This window comes from Narcine bancroftii, chromosome 10 (assembly GCF_036971445.1).
Source record: "Narcine bancroftii isolate sNarBan1 chromosome 10, sNarBan1.hap1, whole genome shotgun sequence".
In the NCBI taxonomy this organism is placed as follows: domain Eukaryota; kingdom Metazoa; phylum Chordata; class Chondrichthyes; order Torpediniformes; family Narcinidae; genus Narcine; species Narcine bancroftii.
Window position 1 is genome coordinate 83,095,594 of NC_091478.1, and position 23,383 is coordinate 83,118,976.

Here is a 23,383-nt window from a genome sequence, read left to right on the forward strand (position 1 = left end):
CCAGACCTATCGTTTTCCATAAGTAACTTGAAGCTAATGGCATTATGATCACCTGAAATAATATTCCCCTGCACATTCTTCTGTCACCTGTCCTGTGTTGTTCCCTAATAGGAGGTCCAGTATTGCACTTTCTCTAGTTGGTACCTCAAAATATTAATTTAGAAAATGTTCCTGAAAACTTTCAACAAACCCCAGGTCATCCAGCCCTTTTTTTTTCTGTATAGAAGTCTGTCAATATGTAGAAAGTTTAAAATCTTTTACTCTCACAAATTTGTGTTTCCTGCAGCTGCCTGCTATCTCTCCAGGTTTGCTCCTCCAACTATTGTTGACTATTCAACGGTCTATAATACAACCCCATGAGTGTAGTCATGCCTTTCCCATTCCTCAGGTCCACTTATATAGCCTCAGTAGATGAACCCTCTGGTCTGTTCTGTCTGAGCATAGCTGTGATATTTTCCCTGATGAGCAATGCCACTCTCCCTTTCATTCCCCCCACAATATTGTCACATAATAATACATAAAATGTAATATATATGATGTACTTCAACTTGTACCTGGTGCAAGGAAACAAAGAGTTGCCATGAGCATTGTCTTGTGCCTTAATAGCAATAAGAGAAAGAGAAGCCCTTCAATGCTCCCATAGCCTCTACAGCCACACAGACTCACATTCAAACCATTGGCAGCCCAACTCCAGGTTCAAACGGTTCAATGTGAAGCCTTCGGCAACTGAAGCTCTTTGGGAGCCCTTACCTCTTGAATCCTGCTTCCAATACCTGATTCCCATCAGCCAGTCTCCAGCAGCCCACACCCTGTGTGGGTCCTTCAACCATAAGTCACCAACTGCTTGCAGCCTGTGTAGGTCCTTAAGCTGCTGAGCTGCCTTGGTCACCTTCCCAGTAGGGTTGACTCCCATGCTTTTTTCACAATTTGGGAAAAGGTTTGGGGGGGGGTGGGTTGTTCTCCCCATTTCTGTTACCCTGCACTGGTTCACTACAGCCCATCTTGGAATGCTGCCCAGAACAGGTACCACCGCCTTGAACACAGACTTGTGTGTTCGGAGAGTTTTAAAAAAAAGAAAGATACATGCTCCTTTAACAGGCTGTTTATAGCCTGTATGGAACAGTGGACATCAATACCGGGCATTAGGACCCTGTAGAGGACTGTTGTGTCTCTTCTCCCTATTCTCCCGGGTCCAGACAAACGTTAGTGCTGCTCTAACCGAACCTTTGGCAGCACCAGTTTTTTTTTTAAAGTCCTGAAATTTGTTGGCTTTTGGAGAGACACATGCTTGGATCTTTAATAGAAAGGGGGGGGGGGTGATCTGCACATATGACCATGGCATCACATTCGATGTACTTAGGTCATTGGGGGTAGTAAGGCCCTTACTTTCCCTTACCTCATTCACATCCCTGTGCTGATAAAATCAAGTGTGGAATAATTAGGTTTACCTTTAAAAATCTAGCTGCAATGGTGGAACGGATGCACTGCTGAGATTTGAATGCATTAATTTGTTTCTTTTGAGAGGAATAATTTTTCAGAAATATACCACTGGTTTTATTTTTGACTTTTTGAAATTATTAAATACAGTGACGATCTTCAAGGAAAAATGGATAAAAAAGAATCTTCCCTTCCAATCAAAACACTTAATCACTTCCGTTCTTTGTTGACATGCTTGATATTCAGTGTTGGTCAAAACAAAGGATTTGCTAGTATTCGATAATGGAAATTGCAATGTGCCATGTGAGTTCTCAACCAACATGCTGAGCTAAAACATTTGTGTAATCCCTTTTACTGTTTCCAGCCAGCTGATCAATTGTAGATAGATGTTACATCGTGTTTTACTACTGAATTTAATCTACAAGTATAAAATGAGGCAACATTTGACATTCATTACTGCATTAAGTCTCAATAGTACACCTGACAGCTGAGCATGTGTTTCTGAATCGCACTGATGCTTTTTGAACCCACTGACATTGCCAGAAGATTTTTGGTGCATATTGTGTTGTTTGCACTAATCGGGTTGAAGTAGCGTCCGTCAGTCTTCTCATCTTTTAATTATAGACAGTTTATTGGGTGTACTGACCCAGTTTCTGCCTAGCTCCTCACCAGTATGCTAGCCTTAGGAATCTTTGTTAATTTGATTTGTCATTTCATTCAATCAAACAGACTGTGAGCATGATGGAAAAATAATATTTAAAACAAAACTCGTCGCTCATCCTTAATTGATGGACCTATCAGCCTTTGTCCTTGCCAGGACTGGCAATTATATTTGTCAGTCATTCAAGCAGAATCTAAGCAACTGTATTTCCCTCGTTGAAACATTTTAACTTCGAAATCTACTTTTGTTTTTGGAAAGAAATTGGTGCAGGGCTCTAATTGTGCCTGTTGGGAGTATATTTTTTTCATCACCCATGGGTGGGAGGGGGATTTGAGGGTGGTGAAGGTGGATGAAGGAGCTTTAAAACTCAGCTTGGGAGTTCTGGGTTTAAGTTAATTTGCATCTTGCAGAGCTTTAGCAGATAACGACTTTCCAAAACAGATGTAAAACCCACAAGTCTGCAGACACCATGGTTGAAGTCAAAGACACAATGCTCGAGAAACTCGGCATTGCTTCCTTGATGAAGGGCTCAAGCCCAAAACGTGGGTTATGTACCTTTATCTTTGCTATATAAAGCGCTTGACGTCCTGTTTTGCGGAAACTGCCAAAATGTTTGGCCTGGAAGTCAGCCTGAAGAAAACGGAGGTCCTCCATCAGCCAGCTCTCCACCATGACTACCAGCCCCCCCACATCTCCATCGGGCACACAAAACTCAAAACGGTCAACCAGTTTACCTATCTCGGCTGCACCATTTAATCAGATGCAAGGATCGACAATGAGATAGACAACAGACTCGCCAAGGCATATAGCGCCTTTGGAAGACTACACAAAAGAGTCTGGAAAAACAACCAACTGAAAAACCTCACAAAGATAAGCGTATACAGAGCCGTTGTCATACCCACACTCTTGTTCGGCTCTGAATCATGGGTCCTCTACCGGCATCACCTACGGCTCCTAGAACGTTTCCACCAGCGTTGTCTCCGCTCCATCCTCAACATTCATTGGAGCGCTTTCATCCCTAACGTCGAAGTACTCGAGATGGCAGAGGTCGACAGCATCGAGTCCACGCTGCTGAAGATCCAGCTGCGCTGAGTGGGTCACGTCTCCAGAATGGAGGACCATCGCCTTCCCAAGATCGTGTTATATGGCGAGCTCTCAACTGGCCACCATGACAGAGGTGCACCAAAGGAAAGGTACAAGGACTGCCTAAAGAAATCTCTTGGTGCCTGCCACATTGACCACTGCCAGTGGGCTGACATCGCCTCAAACCGTGCATCTTGGCACCTCACAGTTTGGCAGGCAGCAACCTCCTTTGAAGAAGACCACAGAGCCCACCTCACTGACAAAAGGCAAAGGAGGAAAAACCCAACACCCAATCCCAACCAAACAATTTTCCCCTGCAACCGCTGCAACCGTGTCTGCCTGTCCCGCATCGGACTTGTCAGCCACAAACGAGCCTGCAGCTGACGTGGACATTTACCCCCTCCATAAATCTTCGTCCGCGAAGCCAAGCCAAAGAAAAGAAGATAAAGTACACAGTTGACCTGATGAGTTTCTCCAGCATCGTGTTTTTACTTGAGTTTCAGGTGAGGGCTTTTCTACAAATTCCTTGCACTAATGAAGGTACCTGCTTTTGCCAAACAGCATGAGACAGCTGTTGACATTATCACAGAGCTGGTTTTGTCTCCCAGGGAAACTATATTTAATGGGCACCATTCACAACTGATTAACTGTCATTCCCCTACTAATTGCATTTGCACACAACAACCATTTAAAACTTGCTTTTCATTTCAGTATCATTGTTTAGTTTTAATTACTTATCCAACCAAACTGGTTAGAATTGCCACCTGATTTTTGTTTTGAGAGTGTGCTGCCTGGAAAGTTCAAAATGGAAAATGCAATGTCTTTTTTTATATAAATTAGGTGCTGATTGTCTCCTTCAACCTTATTGCTGTGTCAAATGATTTCAACTCTTCATTTAAGCAAATTGGATCTCATCTTAAAAATTGAGCAATGGACATGGTTACATCTTCTGACCCGAGTCGCTCTATTTTTAAACCTGGAAAACCGACAGCGTGCACGATTCAGGGAGTTGGCTTTTGCAACCAGGAGCTTGTTTATCTGTAACCCACTGAATAGAACAATACCTCTCTGGGGAAAATAATATTGGTGATCAGATGGAAGAGAGAATCTGGTCTGCAAACAGTTGAGATTACCCTACTCTAGTATATTACCAAAGTAGGTTAATAGTAGAAGACAGCAGGGATAGGCTGCAGGTGGAAAGTCGTGTGTTGAAGCCTCCAGGAATAAAACTCCCAACCAGAGTTGGCATTCCTGAAAATGAAACTTATAGACCGCTAGAGAAACACAGCAGGACAAGCCACATCTGGGGGAGAAGAAGAATGGTCGATGCTGCGGGCCAGAACACTTCATCAGGTCGGAGAGTTTTGGCCTGCAATGTTGACCACTTTCTTTTCCTCCCACAGCCAACATGGCCTGTTTCCGCTCCGTAAATGGTCAAATGGTTATGATGGCAGGTTCAAGCCACTGAGTTCCTCCAGCAGATTGTATTTGGCTTCAGAACCCAGCATCTGCAGTCTCTGCTGTGACCTCTGTTGGACTCAGAGGGCCAGGCATCGTCCAGGGAGAGAAATGAATGGTTAACATTTTGGTAAGGAGTCCTGAAATGTTGACAGCCCATTTCTCTCCTAAGATGCTGCCTGGCCGACTGAGTCCCTCCAGCATTTCCTTGCTCAAACATCTGCTTATTGTCTTGAGTTGCCAGCTTTCGGTTTTTTTTTCCCAGATTTGTTTGGATTGAGTCTCTTTCCAGCTTTATTTGTATCCGTAATTGTTTGCATCTGATGCCAAAGCATAGGGACTGGTGTATCAGTCTGCTAAAGGGAATGGGAAAACTCAGCATGGTTGTTTTTAAATGGGACTCCTTCCTTCACAGGATGCACCATTTTTCACATTAGACAGGAGTTATTGTTTTTGATGGGGTTAATTTTAATATGAAAACAGGGTGTTGAGGAATGGGTGTTGATTCAGTAAAGAACAACAGGAGTGAAAATTACTGCTGGCTGTGGTAAAGTGCCAGCTATCTCAACCTTGCCACAGTCCTCATTGCTACAGGGGTGAGGGGGGGGGGGGAGGGCGCACAGGGGATGGGGGGGGGGGTGTAAAATATTACAACATAAAAAGCAAGTAATATGGTTGACGCTTTGCTGACTACTTGGTAATGGTTTTTGAGAGCAGGTGAAGAGAAGCAGGTTGCAGCTTTCTTCAGGGGAATTCCATATGGAAAGGTGGTTATTTGCGTCAAGTTGTGCCTGGAGTCAAAGTAAGACCCTTTTGGTTTGACAAAAATTATAGAAGCGGATTTTCCATTGGAACAAGGAGCTGTATTTATTGAACAATCTTGTAGTTATTGGCACAAAACTATCAAGTACAGAATTGCACTAGCAGTAGCCAGGAAATGTATGGCTGCTACATGGAAGTCCGACACCCCCTTCTTATTACTCATTGGAATGTGGAAATGCAAAATTGTGCCCCCCTGGAAAAGATAACTTCTAACTTAGAAAGAAATATGACGTGTTTGTTAAAGTATGACAACCTTATTTGAATCAACTGGCTTAAGGATATAATTAATTTCACTGATAAAGTTTAAATACTTCTTTTCTTTCTTTGGCTTGGCTTCGCGGATGAAGATTTATGGAGGGGTAATGTCCACGTCAGCTGCAGGCTCGTTTGTGGCTGACAAGACCGATGCGGGACAGGCAGACACGGTTGCAGCGGTTGCAGGGGAAAATAGGTTGGTTGGGGTTGGGTGTTGGGTTTTTCCTCCTTTGTCTTTTGTCAGTGAGGTGGGCTCTGCGGTCTTCTTCAAAGGAGGTTGCTGCCCGTCGAACTGTGAGGCACCAAGATGCACGGTTAGAGGCGATATCAGCCCACTGGCGGTGGTCAATGTGGCAGGCACCAAGAGATTTCTTTACCTCTTCTTTGGTGCACCTCTGTCACGGTGGCCAGTGGAGAGCTCGCCATATAACACGATCTTGGGAAGGCGATGGTCCTCCATTCTGGAGACGTGACCTGCCCAGCGCATTTGGATCTTCAGCAGCGTGGATTCGATGCTGTCGGCCTCTGCCATCGCGAGTACTTCGATGTTAGGGATGAAGTTGCTCCAATGAATGTTGAGGATGGAGCGGAGACAACGCTGGTGGAAACGTTCTAGGAGCCGTAGGTGATGCCGGTAGAGGACCCATGATTCAGAGCCGAACAGGAGTGTGGGTATGACAACGGCTCTGTTTTCACTAATCTTTGTGAGGTTATTCAGTTGGTTGTTTTTCCAGACTCTTTTGTGTAGTCTTCCAAAGGCGCTATATGCCTTGGCGAGTCTGTTGTCTCTCGTTGTCGATCCTTGCATCCGATGCAATGGTGCAGCCGAGATAGGTAAACTGGTTGACCGTTTTGAGTTTTGTGTGCCCGATGGAGATGTGGGGGGGCTGGTAGTCATGTTGGGGAGCTGGCTGATGGAGGACCTCAGTTTTCTTCAGGCTGACTTCCAGGCCAAACATTTTGGCAGTTTCCGCAAAACAGGACGTCAAGCGCTGAAGAGCTGGCTCTGAATGGACAACTAAAGCGGCATCGTCTGCAAAGAGTAGTTCACGGACAAATTGCTCTTGTGTCTTGGTGTGAGCTTGCAGGCGCCTCAGATTGTAGAGACTGCCATCCGTGCAGTGCCGGATGTAAACAGCGTCTTCATTGTTGAGGTCTTTCATGGCTTGTTTCAGCATCATGCTGAAGAAGATTGAACAGAGGGTTGGTGCGAGAATGCAGCCTTGCTTCACGCCTTTGTTAATGGAGAAGGGTTCAGAGAGCTCATTGCTGTATCTGACCCGACCTTGTTGGTTTTCGTGCAGTTGGATAACCATGTTGAGGAACTTTGGGGGGCATCCGAGGCGCTCTAGTATTTGCCAAAGCCCTTTCCTGCTCACGGTGTCGAAGGCTTTGGTGAGGTCAACAAAGATGATGTAGAGTCCTTTGTTTTGTTCTCTGCACTTTTCTTGGAGCTGTCTGAGGGCAAAGACCATGTCAGTAGTTCCTCTGTTTGCGCAAAAGCTGCACTGTGATTCTGGGAGAACATTCTCGGCGAGACTAGGTATTAATCTATTTAGGAGAATCCTAGCGAAGATTTTGCCTGCAATGGAGAGCAGCGTGATTCCCCTGTAGTTTGAGCAGTCTGATTTCTCGCCTTTGTTTTTGTACAGGGTGATGATGATGGCATCACGAAGGTCCTGAGGCAGCTTTCCTTGGTCCCAGCAGAGCTTGAAAAACTCATGCAGTTTGGCATGCAGAGTTTTGCCGCCAGCCTTCCAGACCTCTGGGGGGGATTCCATCCATACCTGCTGCTTTGCCACTTTTCAGTTGTTCAATTGCCTTGTATGTCTCTTCCCGGGTGAGGACCGAATCCAGCTCTAACCTTAGGGGCTGTTGAGGGAGCTGGAGCAGGGTGGATTCTTGGACTGAGAATTTGGCACTTAAAAGAGATTGGAAGTGTTCTGACCATCAGTTGAGGATGGAGATCTTGTCGCTGAGGAGGACTTTGCCGTCTGAGCTGCGCAGCGGGCTTTGGACTTGGGGTGAGGGGCCGTACACAGCCTTTAGAGCCTCGTAAAAACCCCTGAGGTCGCCAATGTCCGCGCTGAGCTGGGTTCGTTTGGCGAGGCTAGTCCACCACTTATTTTGGATCTCCCGGGGTTTGCGCTGAAGATGGCTGCATGCGCGATGTAAGTCTCGTTTCTTCTCTGGCCAGGACGGCTTTGCAAGGTGAGCCTGGTGGGCAGCTCGCTTCTTTGCCAGCAGCTCCTGGATTTCCTGGTTGTTTTCGTCGAACCAGTCCTTGTTTTTCCTGGAGGAGAAGCCCAGTACCTCTTCAGTGGATTACAGTATGGTAGTCTTCAGCTGATCCCAGAGGGTTTCAGGGCACGAGTCCGTGAGGCGGATTGCATCCTCGAGCTTTGCTTTGAGGTTTGCCTGAAAGTTTCCTCTCACTTCGTCTGACTGCAGGTTTCCAACATTGAACCTCTTTCTGAGGGCTAGGTTTGGTTAATAGCATTGAATTCCTGAGGATCAAGATATGGACTAATGAATGAAGACCTGCTCAAGCACCCCTTCTCTTTTGGACAACTGTTTGTTTTTATTTTATGTTAGCTGATGGGAGGTGGTGAGATTTTGGAAATAGTATTTTAAAATACTATTTATATGATGTATGTAATAATTTCTATACGAGCCTTGGAAAAATTAAAATGTTCCAAAAAAAGGCAAGTTGGTTCGTGAACAACAGGGCATAACGTGCAAATGAGAGAATGATGATATTTACATGTCTCCTTGGAAACCTCTCAACATGTGATGAATTACTTTGCTAGAAGTTTGATCAGCTTTTGCTTTCATCTGATTTGAAGGGATAGAGTCCTGTTAAATACATCTTTGGGTTCTTGAACTCAGAGAAAGAACACTCCCAAACCAGAAATTCTTTTGGGTCTTGGTGGATTTTAACAGTCAAGGTTTCACCAAATGGTGTCTATATTGAACAAAATCTATTTATGTCAGGAGCTCACTGGCAATTGGGTCAGTCAGATGGGTGTGTAAGAAGGGTTTGTGGGTGTGGTGGAGAAAAATGGTAATGGGGTGGGTGGGGGGGGGGGCGGCAGGTGAGAGTTTGGGTCAACAAAGACCCTTGTGGTCCTCTTTCTTGCATTCTTACCTTCAGATTTGGATTCTCTGAATTCTCAATTTCAGACATTAGAGACTTTAGTGATTGAGCTAATTGTGGCAGATTCCAGTGAGCAAACGATCAAAAGTTCTTTGGAGCTGCGTCAGGTCAATGAGGTCTGGTCTGAGTCGATCTTCACCACAACCAACCAATGTCAAAATTACTACTGGATTTGCATAAGCAGCAAAGAGAACTGCAAATACTTTTGAAGTATATCCTTAAATCGATAGACCTATGTTTTTCTTTGTGTGGTTCAGAGCCAATGTCTGTTTACACTCATGTAAAGTGCTGTAAACAATTTTTTTCTATTTTAAAAGCTGTTATATAAATGGAATGTTTGTTTGTTACATGATAGTGAAGATCACTCATTTGAGCACCCATCAGTCACATTGGCCTGTGCTCCCACGATTCTTATTTCATATTTCAGTTCTGCTCAGCTTTCGCCGGGTGGAGAGAGAGAAAATGGTCTAGAATGAGATCCCAGTGAATAAAGAAATGTGTTGATAGATGGGGGCTTGGAGGTAAAGCAAAAAATTTGCTGGAGAAACTATGCAGATTCCACAGTGTCCGTCAGAGGCAAAGATATATAACCAACATTTCAGGCCTGAGCCCTTTGTTCAGGGCTGGATTAAGCTAGTGCGGGGCCTGTAGTATATGTTACAAAGGGACCCTAAATTTTAAAAAATACACAAATGTTAAAACATCTAGTAGTTTAAAAGAGAGAATGGAAGGGTCAAGTAGGACACCAAATGCCAGGGGAAGCCAAATTCAGAGGAGAAAGATGAACTCAAAGCGATAAATCATTGCAAATGCAGCTTCGTGCATTCATGGATGGATGCAAATTTGAGGACATGGATCCTCTGGCTTTCTGGTGACTCAGAGAAAGTCTGCCATGGTCTATTCTAAACACGGCAGCATAACAAACCACGAGCTATTGCTTTTTTTTCCCGGAATGGTGGCGTGAGGAGGTGCGTGTGCACCTTAAGTTCACCAGGCAGCAGGTGGATAAATTGTTTTCCCTTGGGGATTGCGTAATTTTTAGCTGCTTTGCAACAAGTGAGGGGGGGAGAGAGAGAAATAATTAGAATGCAACTCATCCAATTAAATTTTGTGTTAAACCTCTACTCCCGGCTACTCTACCAATTTCTAATGTCTTAAAAGGCTTTGTGTTTTCCTTTTTTGTTGTTGCTAGTATCCATTTGTGTGGAATAGCAATGATTTTTATTTCAAGTCCACATTGATAACATATTTGATAATATTAATCGCTAACCCTTAAACACCCAGTTGTTCATGAAAGTTGAAGGCAGTGCAGCTCTCTAGTAATAAAGCAAGCATTTAATACGGGGCCTGCAGCACATGCTACTTTTGCTACTACTGTAAGTTAATCTGGCACTGCCTTCGTCATGTGATTGGAGGTGCGGGGCTCATTTAAGTAGATTTGAGGAGTTTCAAGATTCCAGAATCGAGATTCAATTTATTATCATAATAATAAAACAGTGTCATATATCATGAAATTTCCTTTTGCCTCCTGCAAGGCAGACAAATTTGCCACTGGCGGGAGTTGCCTAAGCGCCTCTTACAGTCAGAGAGAGAAGCAAAAGAGAGTTCCTCCACACCCCCCCCTTCTCCCCCACCCCCCTTGCTTGACAGAAGTTTCAAAATTTCTAACAGTGTGGGACAGAATATAGTTACATTCTCTTTCCATGGATTTGAGGAGCTTGAGTGACAATTGCTGTTCTACTTGAGCTGCCGGTGCAGATCCAGGAGAGCAGAGACACCGCGCTACACTGAAGGATTCCAATATCCAGTCCTCTTGCCGACTGCTTAGTATAGGCTTTAAACAGCCTGTGTTTTATTTCAAAATCCTGCAAACGTGGAGGGCTGTGCCCGAGATTCCAGCGCTGGTGCTTGGGAGCGTCCACGGGGGGGTTGCAGATTCTGGGGTGGAGGGGAGGAGGGAGAGTGGACTAGTGCAGAGCACCAAAAACTGGGAGAACCCCCTGTTGCGAAGGAGAAGCAGAGGAGTCGACATTACAGGTCAGTGAACACAGGGCATCAAACCAGCAAGGGGCTCAGCAGCGGCAGGACCCTACAGGACAGTGACGGAGTAATATTACATTGTTCTGTACTATGACATAACAGTAAAGGAATCTTGATTGTTGAAAGGAAAGAGCACAGGGAACACTTTTGAACCAGTATACATAAGAGACTGCTGCCTGCCTTGGACGACAACTCATAAATCCAGATTTCTATTCCATGGAACCATAGAATGCTACAGCACAGAAAACAGGCCATTCAGCCCTCTAATCTCTACTGAAATATCATTCCTCAAGATACTGGCCTGCACCCATTCCTACACCCTCCAGTCCTCTCCCATCCATGTATCTATCCAATTTATTCTTAAAACTTAAGAGTGAGCCTGCATTCACCATGTCAGGTGGCCGCTCGTTCCATCACTCTTTGAAGAAGCTCCCTCTAAACCTTTTCCCTTTCACCATAGTCATGTGCTCTTGTATTTCTTTTTCCTAATCTAAGTGGAAAGAACCTACTTGCATTCTATACCCCTCATAATTTTGTAAACCTCTATCAAATCTCCCCTCATTCTTCGGCGCTCCAAGGAATAAAGTCCTAACCTGTTTAATCTTTCCCTATAACTCAACTCCTGAAGACCCGTTAACATCCTAGTCAATCTTCTCTGCACTCTTTCAATCTTACTGATATCCTTCCTGTAGTTTGGTGACCTGAAATGCACACAATACTCGAAATTTGGCCTCACCAATGTCCTATACAACCTCACCTTAACACCCCAACCTCTGTACTCAATACTTTGATTTATGAAGTTCAAGATACCAAAAGCTTTCTTTACAACCCTCTCTACCTTCAGGGAATTGTGTATCTGTATTCCCAGATCCCTTTGTTCCTCCACGCTCCTCAGTGCCTTCCATTAACTGTGTCTGTCCTACCATGGTTTGTCCTTCCAAAATGCAACACTTCACACTTGTCTGCATTAAATTCCATCTACCATTTTCTGTCTCTCTTTTCCAGTTGATCCAGATCCCTCTGTAAGCTTTGAAAATCCTCCCCACTGTCCACAATGCCTCCAATCTTAGTTATCAGCAAATACTGATCCAATTTCCTATATTATCATCAAGGTCATTGATATAGACAACAAACAACAATGGTTCCAGCACTGGTTCCTGAGACACACCACTTGTTACTGGCCTCCAGTCTGCGAAGCAATCATCCACTTTCACTCTCTGTCTTCTCCCATGCACCCAATTTCGAATCCAGTTTACAACTTCTCCATGGATACCTAGTGTCTGGTCTGAACCTTCTGAACTTGCCTCCCATGTGGGACTTTGTCAAAGGCCTTACTAAAATCCATGTAGACATCCACAGCCTTTCCTTTATCTACTTTCTTGCTAACCTCCTCAAAAAAACTCTATCAGATTGGTTAAACATGACCTACCACGCACAAAGCTATGCTGACTATCCCTGGCTGTCCAAATACTTGTCAACCTGATCTATCAGAACACCCTCCAATAATTTACCTACTACTGACATCGGCATCTCCTGTCTGTAATTTCCTGGTGTCCTGAGTAAATACTGATGCAAAAAATCTGTTTAAGATTTCCCCAATCTCATGAGGCTCCACACATAGACAACCATTCTAATTTTCAAGGGGACCAATTTTGTCACTTATTATCTGTTTACTCTTAACATACTTGTGGAAACTCTTCAGGTTTACCTTCACATTATCTGCCAAAGCACCCTCATGTTTTCTTTTTGCCTTCCTGGTTTCTTTCTCTCACATTTTCTATACTCTTCTAGTATCTCATTTACTCCTAGTTGCCTATACCTGCTATACACCTCTCTTCTTAACCAGATCGCCAATATTCCTTGAAAACCAAGGTTCTCTATATCTGTTAATTTTGCCTTTAATCCTGACAGGAACAGGCAAACTCTGCACTCTCAAAATGTCACCTTTTGAAGGCCTTCCACTTACTGACACATCTTTGCCAGAAAACAACTTGTCTCAATCCACTCTTCCTAGATCCGTTCTCATTTCCACAAAGTTGGCCTTTTTCCAATTTAGAATCTCATCTTGGTGACCAGACCAATCCTTATCCATAATTAGCTTCAAACTAATGACGTTATGGTCACTGGACCCAAAATGTTCGCCTCCACATATATCTGTCACTTGACCTGGCTGGTTCCCCAATAGGAGATCAAGTATTGTATCGTCTTTCATTGGTACCTCTATATATTGATTTTAAAAACTTTCCTGAACACATTTCACAAACTCCAAGCCATCTAGTCCTTTTATAGTATGGGATTCCCAGTCAATATGTGGAAAGTTAATGCTACTATTACAACTTTGTTTCTTACATTGGTCTGCAATCTCTCTCTACAGATTAGCTCCTCCAATTCTCTCTGACTACTGGGCGGTCTATAATACAAGCCTATCAGTGTGGACACACCTTTTCTGTTCCTCAGTTCCACCCATGTGGCCTCTATTCATTAGTACCTTTCTGATGTCTCTTGGCACTTTGCAGGACTCCAAACAAACGATTGACCTTGAACCAGAAAAGGAGGTATGGAAGGGTGCAAACCAGTCTACGCACAACCAGCATCCAATTCTCAGATTTGTAGACCTACTTTTGAAATAAGCAGCACAAGAAAAATTCTGCATAAAGTTTAAAAGATTTTGAAAAAATTCTTGAGTTGAAACAATTTCCCATCTACACTCTTGGACTTTTTATTTGCAGTAGTTCAGGACTTAATGGCCGCCTAGACCTCCGGCAGGTTGAATATTAGCACTTGTGCCTTGCAGGTACATAGTGGCTGTTGGCCCACATGTGCAGGTAGGCAAATCCCACAGACAAGAAGACTGATGGTCTTGCATTGCTGGACTTCGAGGATGTTTTGCCACACCTCTATCAGTTATCTGAACTGCTTGGAATTGCAGGCTTTTGGACCTAAATGGTCAAAGGAGATTAATATTTCAAGGTCAGAATTTACTCTCACGATATTAGTCATTTTGCTGCAGCATCTCAGTGCAAACATTTAGATAAACCACCTTACGAAATAAATAAAAAATGGTGCACGAAAAAGTCAAAGTAAGGCAGTGTCTGTGGTTCATTGTTCATTCAGGAATCAGATGGCTGAGGGGAAAAAAGATGTCCTTGTGCCACTAAGTGTTCATCTTCAGGCACCTGTACCTTTTTCCTGATGGTCGTGGAGTGAAGATGGCATGGCCTCGGTAGTTGGGGTCCTTGAGGAGAGAGGCTGATTTCTTAAGGCACCACCTTTTGTAGATGTCCTCGATGGTGCCCGCGATGTCACAGGCTGAGTTAACAATCCTATAGATATTTTTTCTTGACCTGCACATTGGCACCTCCTCGCTAGACAGTGATGCAACCAGCTCGAATGCTCTCCACAGTACATTTGTATAAATTTTCCAGAGCCTTCAGTGACATACCAAATCTCGTTAAACTCCTCACAAGGATCTGTCCTGGAATATGAAGTTGTCCTGCGGCCATTTTGAGCTCCTGGAGAAGCTTCGGCCCACATTTTATGGTTCAGAGCTTATTAAAAATGACTTGCCTCACTTCACTACAGACAAGAGGAGTTAACATTTTCTGAAACGTTTCTTTTCTGTGTTCACAATGCCACATAGTTTGTTGCTGTTTCGGAGACACTCTCAAAAATCTTAATTTTGGCTACCAAGAGTTTCACTGTTAAATTCAGTATTTATTGTTAGTTTCTAACAATCTATGAAAGTGGCAGTGAGTTGCTTTCTTGAACCACTTCAGTCCTTCCCATAGTCTTCTGGCTTGCAAGTTTAAATCCAGGAATGATAAAGGAAATCAGGATGTGTGTAAATTGGAGAAGTTGCAATTGATGACATTCCCATGAACCTACTGCTCTGGTTCTTTTTGATGATATGCTTGTCTCTGATTTGCATAAAACACCCAGTGACCTTCTGGATAAGGTGATGAAGTCTGATGAATGCAAGTTTGGTTTTCTTCAGGTTATTCTTTCATCTCTGGTTGAAAATGGATTTATTGATTCTGCCCTAACTTTTTCAGCCTCACTTTGAAATAATGATCTTTCAGAAAATATAAACTGAGCCATATTTTTAACATTATTTTTCTTGCTGTTGTGACTCTCTTGTCACAGCAAGTCGAATAAACCCTATGTTGTTTAATTATAATATTGCTGACCTCTTCCATTCATATATCATTAAAGTCATTATATATTGTTTTCAAATTTCATCAATTTCATGGCTTCACTCATTGAATATTTCACAGATGTCAAGTTGTGTTGGTTCTACGCAGCATTAGGATGCCATTGCATGTTGGTGTAGGCATGAACATCGTATATTCTGCACTGCAGGTGCCGACCAAAATATTTTTACTGTTCTTAGTTTTAAAAAGTAGTTATTTAAAAGCTGTTTTCAACTTGGGTATCCACCCAATGAAACCTTGCTCATCAAGGTTAAATTTAATAGTGCATTATTTATTGATTTAACATCTAGAATCATTGGGCCTTCATTAACTATTAAGTGTTGAGGCTTAAACAATTCTACATATCTCATTGCTGGACCATTTTCATTGCAAGTATTGCCAATAGCTTTCCCTGATGTCATTTAATGACCAATTTGTTTATTGGTTTCATTTTTGCATTATCAACTGGAGTGGTAACTGGATAAATGAATTTGAAATCAAACCGAATGGAGTAGTTTTGGGGAACCCAGCAAAAGTTGCTGCTTCACACAAAATAGCAAACAAGTTGAGACATTTTAGACAACAAATACTTTCACTATTCACATTACACTTGCTCATGTGGGAAGCCAGAATTCTATCGATGGAATAAATGGCTGAAACTATTTCCAACAAGAAATTGAAACCCCATGAGCTTGTGCAACATGAAATTCTAATGGCATTTCTAAGAACTTTGAGCAAATTCAGTACTCTGATTTGGATACAAGTGCAAAGCAGTCAGTGGAGATTTCACAGGTCAGGTAAAACATGGGCCACCTCTAGGTCCATGAATATTTCTGATGGGAGTGTCTTGGAACCTCATGGCTTTTCCTTTCTATTCCAGTTTGCAGGGAACAATAACTACATGAATATGGCAGATCCAAGCCATGCTTTCTTGACCAGCCATGAGGCAAGTATATTAATTATCCTATTTATCTTGTGTCTGTAATTCCACGTTGCTTTCCGGTACATTACTAATCTATGTCGTGGTGTTTGAATGTATGAAGCGTCCTTTACAAATGTTAAATCTACTACTCGTGCTGTGTAGCTGTTTCTTTCCCATCTAGGACATGTTCCATGCTGGGGCATCTCCAGGACACTTTTTAAAATTTAGACATACAGCATGGTAACAAGCTATTTCAGCCCATGAGTAAGTGCTGCCCAATTTACACCTAGTTATCCTATGCTTCGAATGGTGGGAGGAAACTGGAACCCCAGGTAAAACCCACACAGACACTGGGAGAGCATTTTTATGGGAAAAAAAACCTCCTTACAGACAGCACAAGATTTGAACACCAATCCCGATCACTGGCGCTGTAGCGGCATTATGCTGACCGCTCTTTGGAAACTAGCTAACTCCTAACTCTGATCTTGTTTCAGATTGCATACAATCCCAGTATGTGCTGTGGATGCTGCAGTGTTTTCAGAAACCTTAACCTAACAAGCTAGTTATTTCCTTGGTGGGAGGAGACAATAAAAAAAAATAAATAAATGTGAACCAGGAGGAACAGGAGTGATCTTCCTGCCACCATAAACCATCCCCAGCTTCTGATTGCACCCAAATTCTCCCCCTTATATCTCCATGTTCAGCAGCCCAAATACTTGATCCTCCTTGTGACAGGTGATTGGCATGCTGGGGGCTGCTTGGTGTCCTCTGCATGGTGCACACACGGTGATGCCATGTAGCTTGCTTGGGCATAATTTTTCATTTGCTGCCAAAGGTTCCCTCTGGTGTCATCCCGTAGAAGACAACAATGTTTGAGTGTTTTATCCAGAATATGGGGCACTGCTTTCCAGTTTATAACGAGCTTGGTTTGTGTGTTTAAATATTCACGATAAACTGAAAACTTTTTGGAGATGTGGCTTCAACAAAATTAACATTTGGGAAAAGGAGGAAATGACACAATGAAGTTTCAGAAAACTGTTAACTTGAAAATGAAAATGATTGTTGCAATAGAAGTGACAGCCTCATTAAGTTTGGAGAATTGTCCTGACTCAACAGGCGTTCCATGGGTTATGAATGAGATCCGTTCCTTGGTCTGCCTTTCAATCAAATTTGTAGTTGGAACTTGCTGCACATGCAGCTTTTAAAGTGCAGGCTAACATGATCCAACTCAAAATGGCGGACAGGGTTCCCCTTCTTTGAGCCGATGAACCGCTGAAGCTGTGCGTAGTCCTTTCGTAACTATGAGTTGTCCATAAGTCAGACGTTCTTAACCCAGGGACTTGTGCCAATTAATAAACAATAGAAGAGATTTTGGAGAAGCACAAAGACTGCAGATGGTGGAATTTTGAACAAACAAGTGCTGGAGAAACTCAGCGAGCATTCACCTTCCTTAGAAAGGAAAAGGCAGTCGTCGTTTTGAGCCGGGCCCTTTTTCAGGGTGCTGAGAAACAGGCCGATTCCTGCATAGAAAAGGTGGGAGGAGGGGTGGGGGAGGGGGGTGAAGGAGAAGGGAGAGGAACACAGACTATCAGGTAAGAGAAAATAAGGGGATACAGATGGGAGTGATGAAGAGAAAAAAAATCTGAGAGATGATGGGGGGAGAGGGCAGCCGGTTTAAAAAAAGGTAGCAGAATGAAGGGAAGTAGATGAGGAGCTAGAGAAGGGGAGACAAATAGGTGAGGGAAAGGGGAAGGAGTTGACAGGAATTAGAGATCGACGTTGATGACGACTGGTTGGAGAGTCCTGAGATGAAGTACAAGATGTTGTTCCTCCAATTTGTGGGTGGCCTCGACTTTGCAGAACATGAAGCCATGGACAGACATGTCAGTGTGGAAAAGCTGTGTGGAATTAAAGCAGAAAATGAAAACAGCAGGTCAGTTGGCATCCATGGGTAGAGATGGTCAGTTAATGTTTTGGATCTTGACTCTTTATCAAGACTAATCTTGGTATTTTGGGTGTTAAAAGAGCTTTGAAGTCCAAAAGGGTTTCAAAGCATCCATTGGCAGTGTAAAATACCTTATTTTGGTAAGTTCGTTCATTGAAAACTTTTTATACAGTTAATAGATGTTGAGATCAATCAGTGTGGTCTAGTTCTAGTGCTGCCATTTTGGAGTTGGATGCTCCTGTTAATCATTGCTCATAGAACAGGACAAAACCAGGCTGAACACCTGTCAAATGTCAGGATCATCCCTTCCTTCTCACACCAAGCACTATTTAAATTGTCCGTCGTCTACTGACAAGCTAGATTCTGGTTGATTTTCCCCTTTGCTGTCTCTGCAATTCAATGTCTCCGAGTCCATTCAAGTTTCAGAAGTCTGCAGCAGAAAATGAAAGCAGCTGGTCTAGCAGAAGCTGAAATGCATTTGGCTGATCAGATCTTGACATAAACCATTTTCTCTCCGACATGGATACTTTTGTGTAATGATTCTCCTTGCATTCCTCCCCTGGGATAATGCTTCAAACCCACTTAGTGGAAGAGAAGCTGGTGACAATAGGAGGAGGAGATCAGGGGAGGCTCTCAACAGGAGACTCTATCTACCCTACCTGAATCTCAGTGCAGAACAAAGTAGCAGATGTCTGTATTTTCTTATCTACCACCTGTTGTAACCACAATCACAGGATAAGAATGTATTGTCGTTGTTCTGAAGGTGTGGCTTGACAATGAACATTTCTGCACCTGCTTCCTTCCCGGTTGATGGATTTATTTGTGATAATCTTACATTTTATCATGCCGTTTTACACAAGGGAGGTCACTGAGACACTTATCAAACGGAACTATCTACATTGTGGTAGAACAGTAGAAATAGATTATATGGGCTTTTGAAAAGATTTTGACAAGGTCCCATATGGTAGAGGATTAAGAGAAGAGGGATCCAAGGCATATTGGCAAACTGGATCCAAAATGCTTTTGGTTATAGGAAGTAAAGGGGAGTAGATAGTTTTGCTGAGTGAAACTCTGTAACAGGTTATGTGCCACAGAGATTGGTGTGGGATCCTTATTATTCATAATGCATGGAAAAAACTTGGATTGGGATTAGTAAGATTGCAGACCAACTTGAAAATTAGCGCACTGTAGGTTGGGCAGAAGGTTGTCTAAGGATACAGTTGGGCATGGATCAGAGAGAAAGTTGAGTGAAGCAGTGGCAGATGGAAATTAATCCAGACAGTTACAAGGCACTTTGGAAAATAAAAGTCTGGTAGGATATATCTGGTGGGACATAGGGACAGGACAAGCAGTGAGCTTAGGACTGTTGTGCGCTGAGACACTTTGTGGTGCAAGTTGATAGCTCCCTGAGAATGGAGACACTTAAACAGGGTAGTGAAGAATACATTTCATATACTTGTCTTGTAGATCAGGGTAATGAGCCTAAGAGTTGGGATGTCATCTGCAGCGAAACGAAACATTGGTTGGATTACTCTTGGAGTATTGTGCACAATTCTGGTGTCCATGCTACCGGAAGGGTGTGGTAGCAATACTGAAAGTGCAGAAAAAAAATTGCCAAGATGTTTCCTGGAATTCCAACTTTAGTTCCAAGGTGAGATTGGAATTGCTAGATTTATTATCACTGGAACACAGGAGGCTGAGAGATGATTGTGTAAACTTTCACAAAAGCATGAGGGGCATTGGTAGAATAGATGGTATATTTTGAAAGGGGAGTGGAGTCGAGAACTATAAGGCACAGATTTAAGGTGAGAGCATAATTCGAAGGAGATCGGGGGGTGGGTAGGTTTTTCATATAGAAAGTGGTGGTTATGTAGAAGGAGCTGTAAGAGGATATGGTAAAGGGAGAAACAATTATAATATCTAAAATGGATTTGGGCAGGATCTTGGGTAGGAAAGGGAGGGGGGAATGTGGGACTAGTGTAGCCAAAGGGGAATAGAAGAGATGTACAACACAGTCGGAATGGACAAAGGGGGCTGGAAGGACCTGTTTTAATTCTCCAACTCTGATTATACGAACCATGCCAGAGGTCATGTGACTCTGTGAGGACAGTGGTCAATGCCCTGGTACAGTGTAGCACAGGTTGCATTCTGCCCTTTATGGGTGTCTTGGCTTAACTCTCTGCCCCATTCTGGGTGCTCAGATGATGACTGAGCAGAAACAGTTAATCATTAATGCCCAGTGTTTCCATCTCCAGTTGTAATGCCTTTATTCCATGATATTACATTGCCTTTGAACCACAGGCAACCAAAGGGTGGTAACTGATCAGTTTGGGCTAATCACCAACTCTCATACCAAACCCATTCACATTTAGTCATAGGAATTCAGTGTAAACCACATGACTGCACAGAGTGAGTTTGAAGTACTTTATCAGCATTTTGCGATAATGCCTCCACTACACTGGGGTTTTGGATTTGTGGTGATCTGCGCCAACCTTGACATTCTGAATCCAAGTTATTACCCAGCCGTGAGCTGTGCGGTGAGAGCTAAGGAGAAGGAGACAAATCAAGAGGAGGGAGAGCACGGGAAGATGTGACCAAGATGCTCACTCCTGTGCATGCTGAATGTGAACTAATTCCGTGAACTACAAGCCAATTCTCAGTTCTCCCATATCCTCTCCTTTCTGGGTACCTTCCTATTTTAGCAAGGCCCACAACACAAGGCAGCAGTGTGGCCTTGCATGGCTGGGATGTCTGCTTTCACTGCAAAGTTATCACTGGCAGAAGTGTTTTTGAGCACTGTTCAGCTCTCCTCATCTTAGAGATGTTTTAAGTTTCTCCAGGCTTTTGTGGTTTTAATTTTTTGTTAGTTAGACATACAACACAGTAACAGGCTTTTTTGGCCCATGACCCTGTGCCGCCCAATTACATCCAATTAACTTACAGCAATGTTTCGAATGGTGGGAGGAAACCAGGAGAAACCCACGCAGACGTGAGGAGAACATACAAACTCCTTATAGACAGCATAGGATTTGGACCCCACTCCCAATCGCTCGGTATGGGCTAACCGCATTCCTAACCTGCCACCCCTACGCTAACCGTGACGCCCTTTGTCTGAGCTAGTTTTGATCTGCTGCGTTTCTGCTTGAAGTGGCAGGTTGCTTCCCCGAGTTCACATTCCAAGGCCAGGTGGGTATCGCCACAGTGCCTAGCCGGGCCATTCTGATCCCATTCAAAGAATTGAGGACAAAGTCTGGAGCAGGCCAAAGGGGTGGCAGAAGGCCTGCCTCTTCATTTGGGCATCCGCCTGAATTTTGACACTGCTGAAGAAGGACTCAGGCCCGAAACATCGACTGCCTTTTACTTCCTATGGATGCTTCTATGTTCTAGCAGAAGGCCTACCCAATGTCATATGGACACCTTTGGATCTGCAGAATTCCCACTTCTTCTGCTCAAGTTCAATTATTTGTAACTGGAGGATTGCTTTAACAAGAGCTTGATATCATTATATTTGTCGTGCAATTAATTGTTCTTCATTGCCAGTGGGTTCACGTTTTATGTGTATTCCATTGGGTAATAACTTGTATCTGAAAACTATAACAAAACAGCCATTACAGTAAATTACTTTTAATTACAATGCAATAATAGGAACACTGGTCAGAGATGCAATCTGCAAATTAAGTTGTTTTTATCTTCAGAAATCATTGAATTGAACAGTAGTGGGATTTGCCACATTTCTGTTGAGTAGGTAAGCCTTGCAACTCCATGCTGTTTTCAACCGGGATCACAGTTGAGGCATGACAGGTGGCCTTGTTGTGCTCAGGTTATGCAAGAAAAGATCAGTCATTCTTTTTCCCTCCGGTTCACCATCTAGCAACCCTGTCTGAACATGCAAGTGCATGGTGGCTCGAGAGAGAGAGCATTGAAGCAACCTTTTGAAGTCCACTGCAATCAAAAGGGTAAGAGTCACTGCCAAGTGTGATGTATAGTGCAAGTGTTCAGTCAGGTAAAAATCTGAGACTGTAACTGCTACACTATTTTGGTGAACAATTACCAACTTTCGGGGGGGGCGGGGGGAGAAAGGATAAGATGGGATGGAGAATTGGGAGAAAAAAGACACAAACATATGTTTAACATTTTTTCCTGAGTAAAATTTAAGATGGCAACATACTGATTTTTAAACAGAAAAATAGTTGATTCCATTCTTTTAATCAAAATTGATGTCAAAGTTCAGGAGATCCTGAGATTTATCTCCAACTTACTGAACCAATGTAATAATATTGCAAGTCTATGATCAATTAAAATAGCTGATAGTAGACTAGTACAGCTTAAACTGTGAAGGAGCAAGGATGCTAACAATACGGATTAACCTGTGTTTCTCATGATCATTTGTGTTGGTGAACACTTGCCATCAAATGACTACAGCTGTTCAAATACAGTCCAGTTTTTAGCTGCAGCCATTTGGCAGCGTGGAACATCACAGAAGGAACATTTTTTTCTACCACATCCATCCTTTTTGATGCTGCCGTTGTTGAATCACTCCTGCCCTGGCTCCGAGTGCATGTGCACACATTTGTGGTGCACATGAAGCTGGAAGTTGCTGTGAAGTAGGTGAAGTTACTTAGGGTTGGTAAATCATAACAAGAATCAGTTTAATGTATGATGACAGCTTTTGAGCTTGTGGGACAAAAAGTTAAACTCTCCAAGTAGCCATTTGAACTTCTATTGCTGTAGGACCTGCATGTGCTGCAGTGGTAGTTAATAGCTCAACGAACTCTCCATCATAGTTTGGCTCACTGGCTAACTTTGTTCGTGGAGTTGTCCATCGTCCATGGTTCAAAAGAATTTTAAGTTAAGATTGAAATTGATTGAGTACGTTGTGTCAGAATAAAAGGCACCAGATGGAAATTTGTGCAAATACTTAAAAAAAAATGATTGTGAACTTCGAACAAGGAAAAAAAAACACTGGAAACTTTGTCCAGCTTTGTCTCTCAAGACAAGGTGAAGGAATCTTTCAAATTGAAGGGGGAAAAAAACATGTCAAGAAAGCAGTCATTTTTATGAGTAAAATGTCAACATTTAGCAAAGGAAGATTGAACTGGAAAAGGCAGCGAAAGTGGAGTACAAGAGCAGATGAGTGAGTTACTGCGTTGATTGAAAATCTTAGTGTGTAAAATCTGAGATGTACATGAGTGCTGATCATGTTCAAGTGCTTATTATGTTAGTTATAGGTCCTGTTTGATGGCAGTTGTAATGGAGGGATGATGGGACTGTTGTGTATGAAGGCAGTATCTGAGAATAGTTGAACAGTGATGCAGATGACTTCACTGACATTGTTGAGGTCATTGAACTTTTTGTAGCACTCAATCCCAATCCTGTAAGTTTGGCTTTTGCCGTTTCGCACATCTTTTTAGGC

At 43.0% G+C, this 23,383-nt stretch overlaps 1 protein-coding gene and 1 long non-coding RNA gene across 3 annotated transcripts in view; one reads left to right on the forward strand and one right to left on the reverse strand.

Moving 5' to 3' along the window:
- The window catches only part of tox3 (TOX high mobility group box family member 3), a 109,605-nt gene that overhangs the window by 43,257 nt on the left and 42,965 nt on the right, over nucleotides 1–23,383 (forward strand). Inside the window, 1 exon segment of the mRNA XM_069901600.1 lies at nucleotides 15,984–16,049. Within this exon segment, the coding sequence (XP_069757701.1) occupies nucleotides 15,984–16,049 (66 nt within the window).
- The window catches only part of LOC138744844 (uncharacterized), a 154,948-nt gene that overhangs the window by 15,114 nt on the left and 116,451 nt on the right, over nucleotides 1–23,383 (reverse strand). The gene's annotated exons all lie outside the window — the stretch shown is intronic.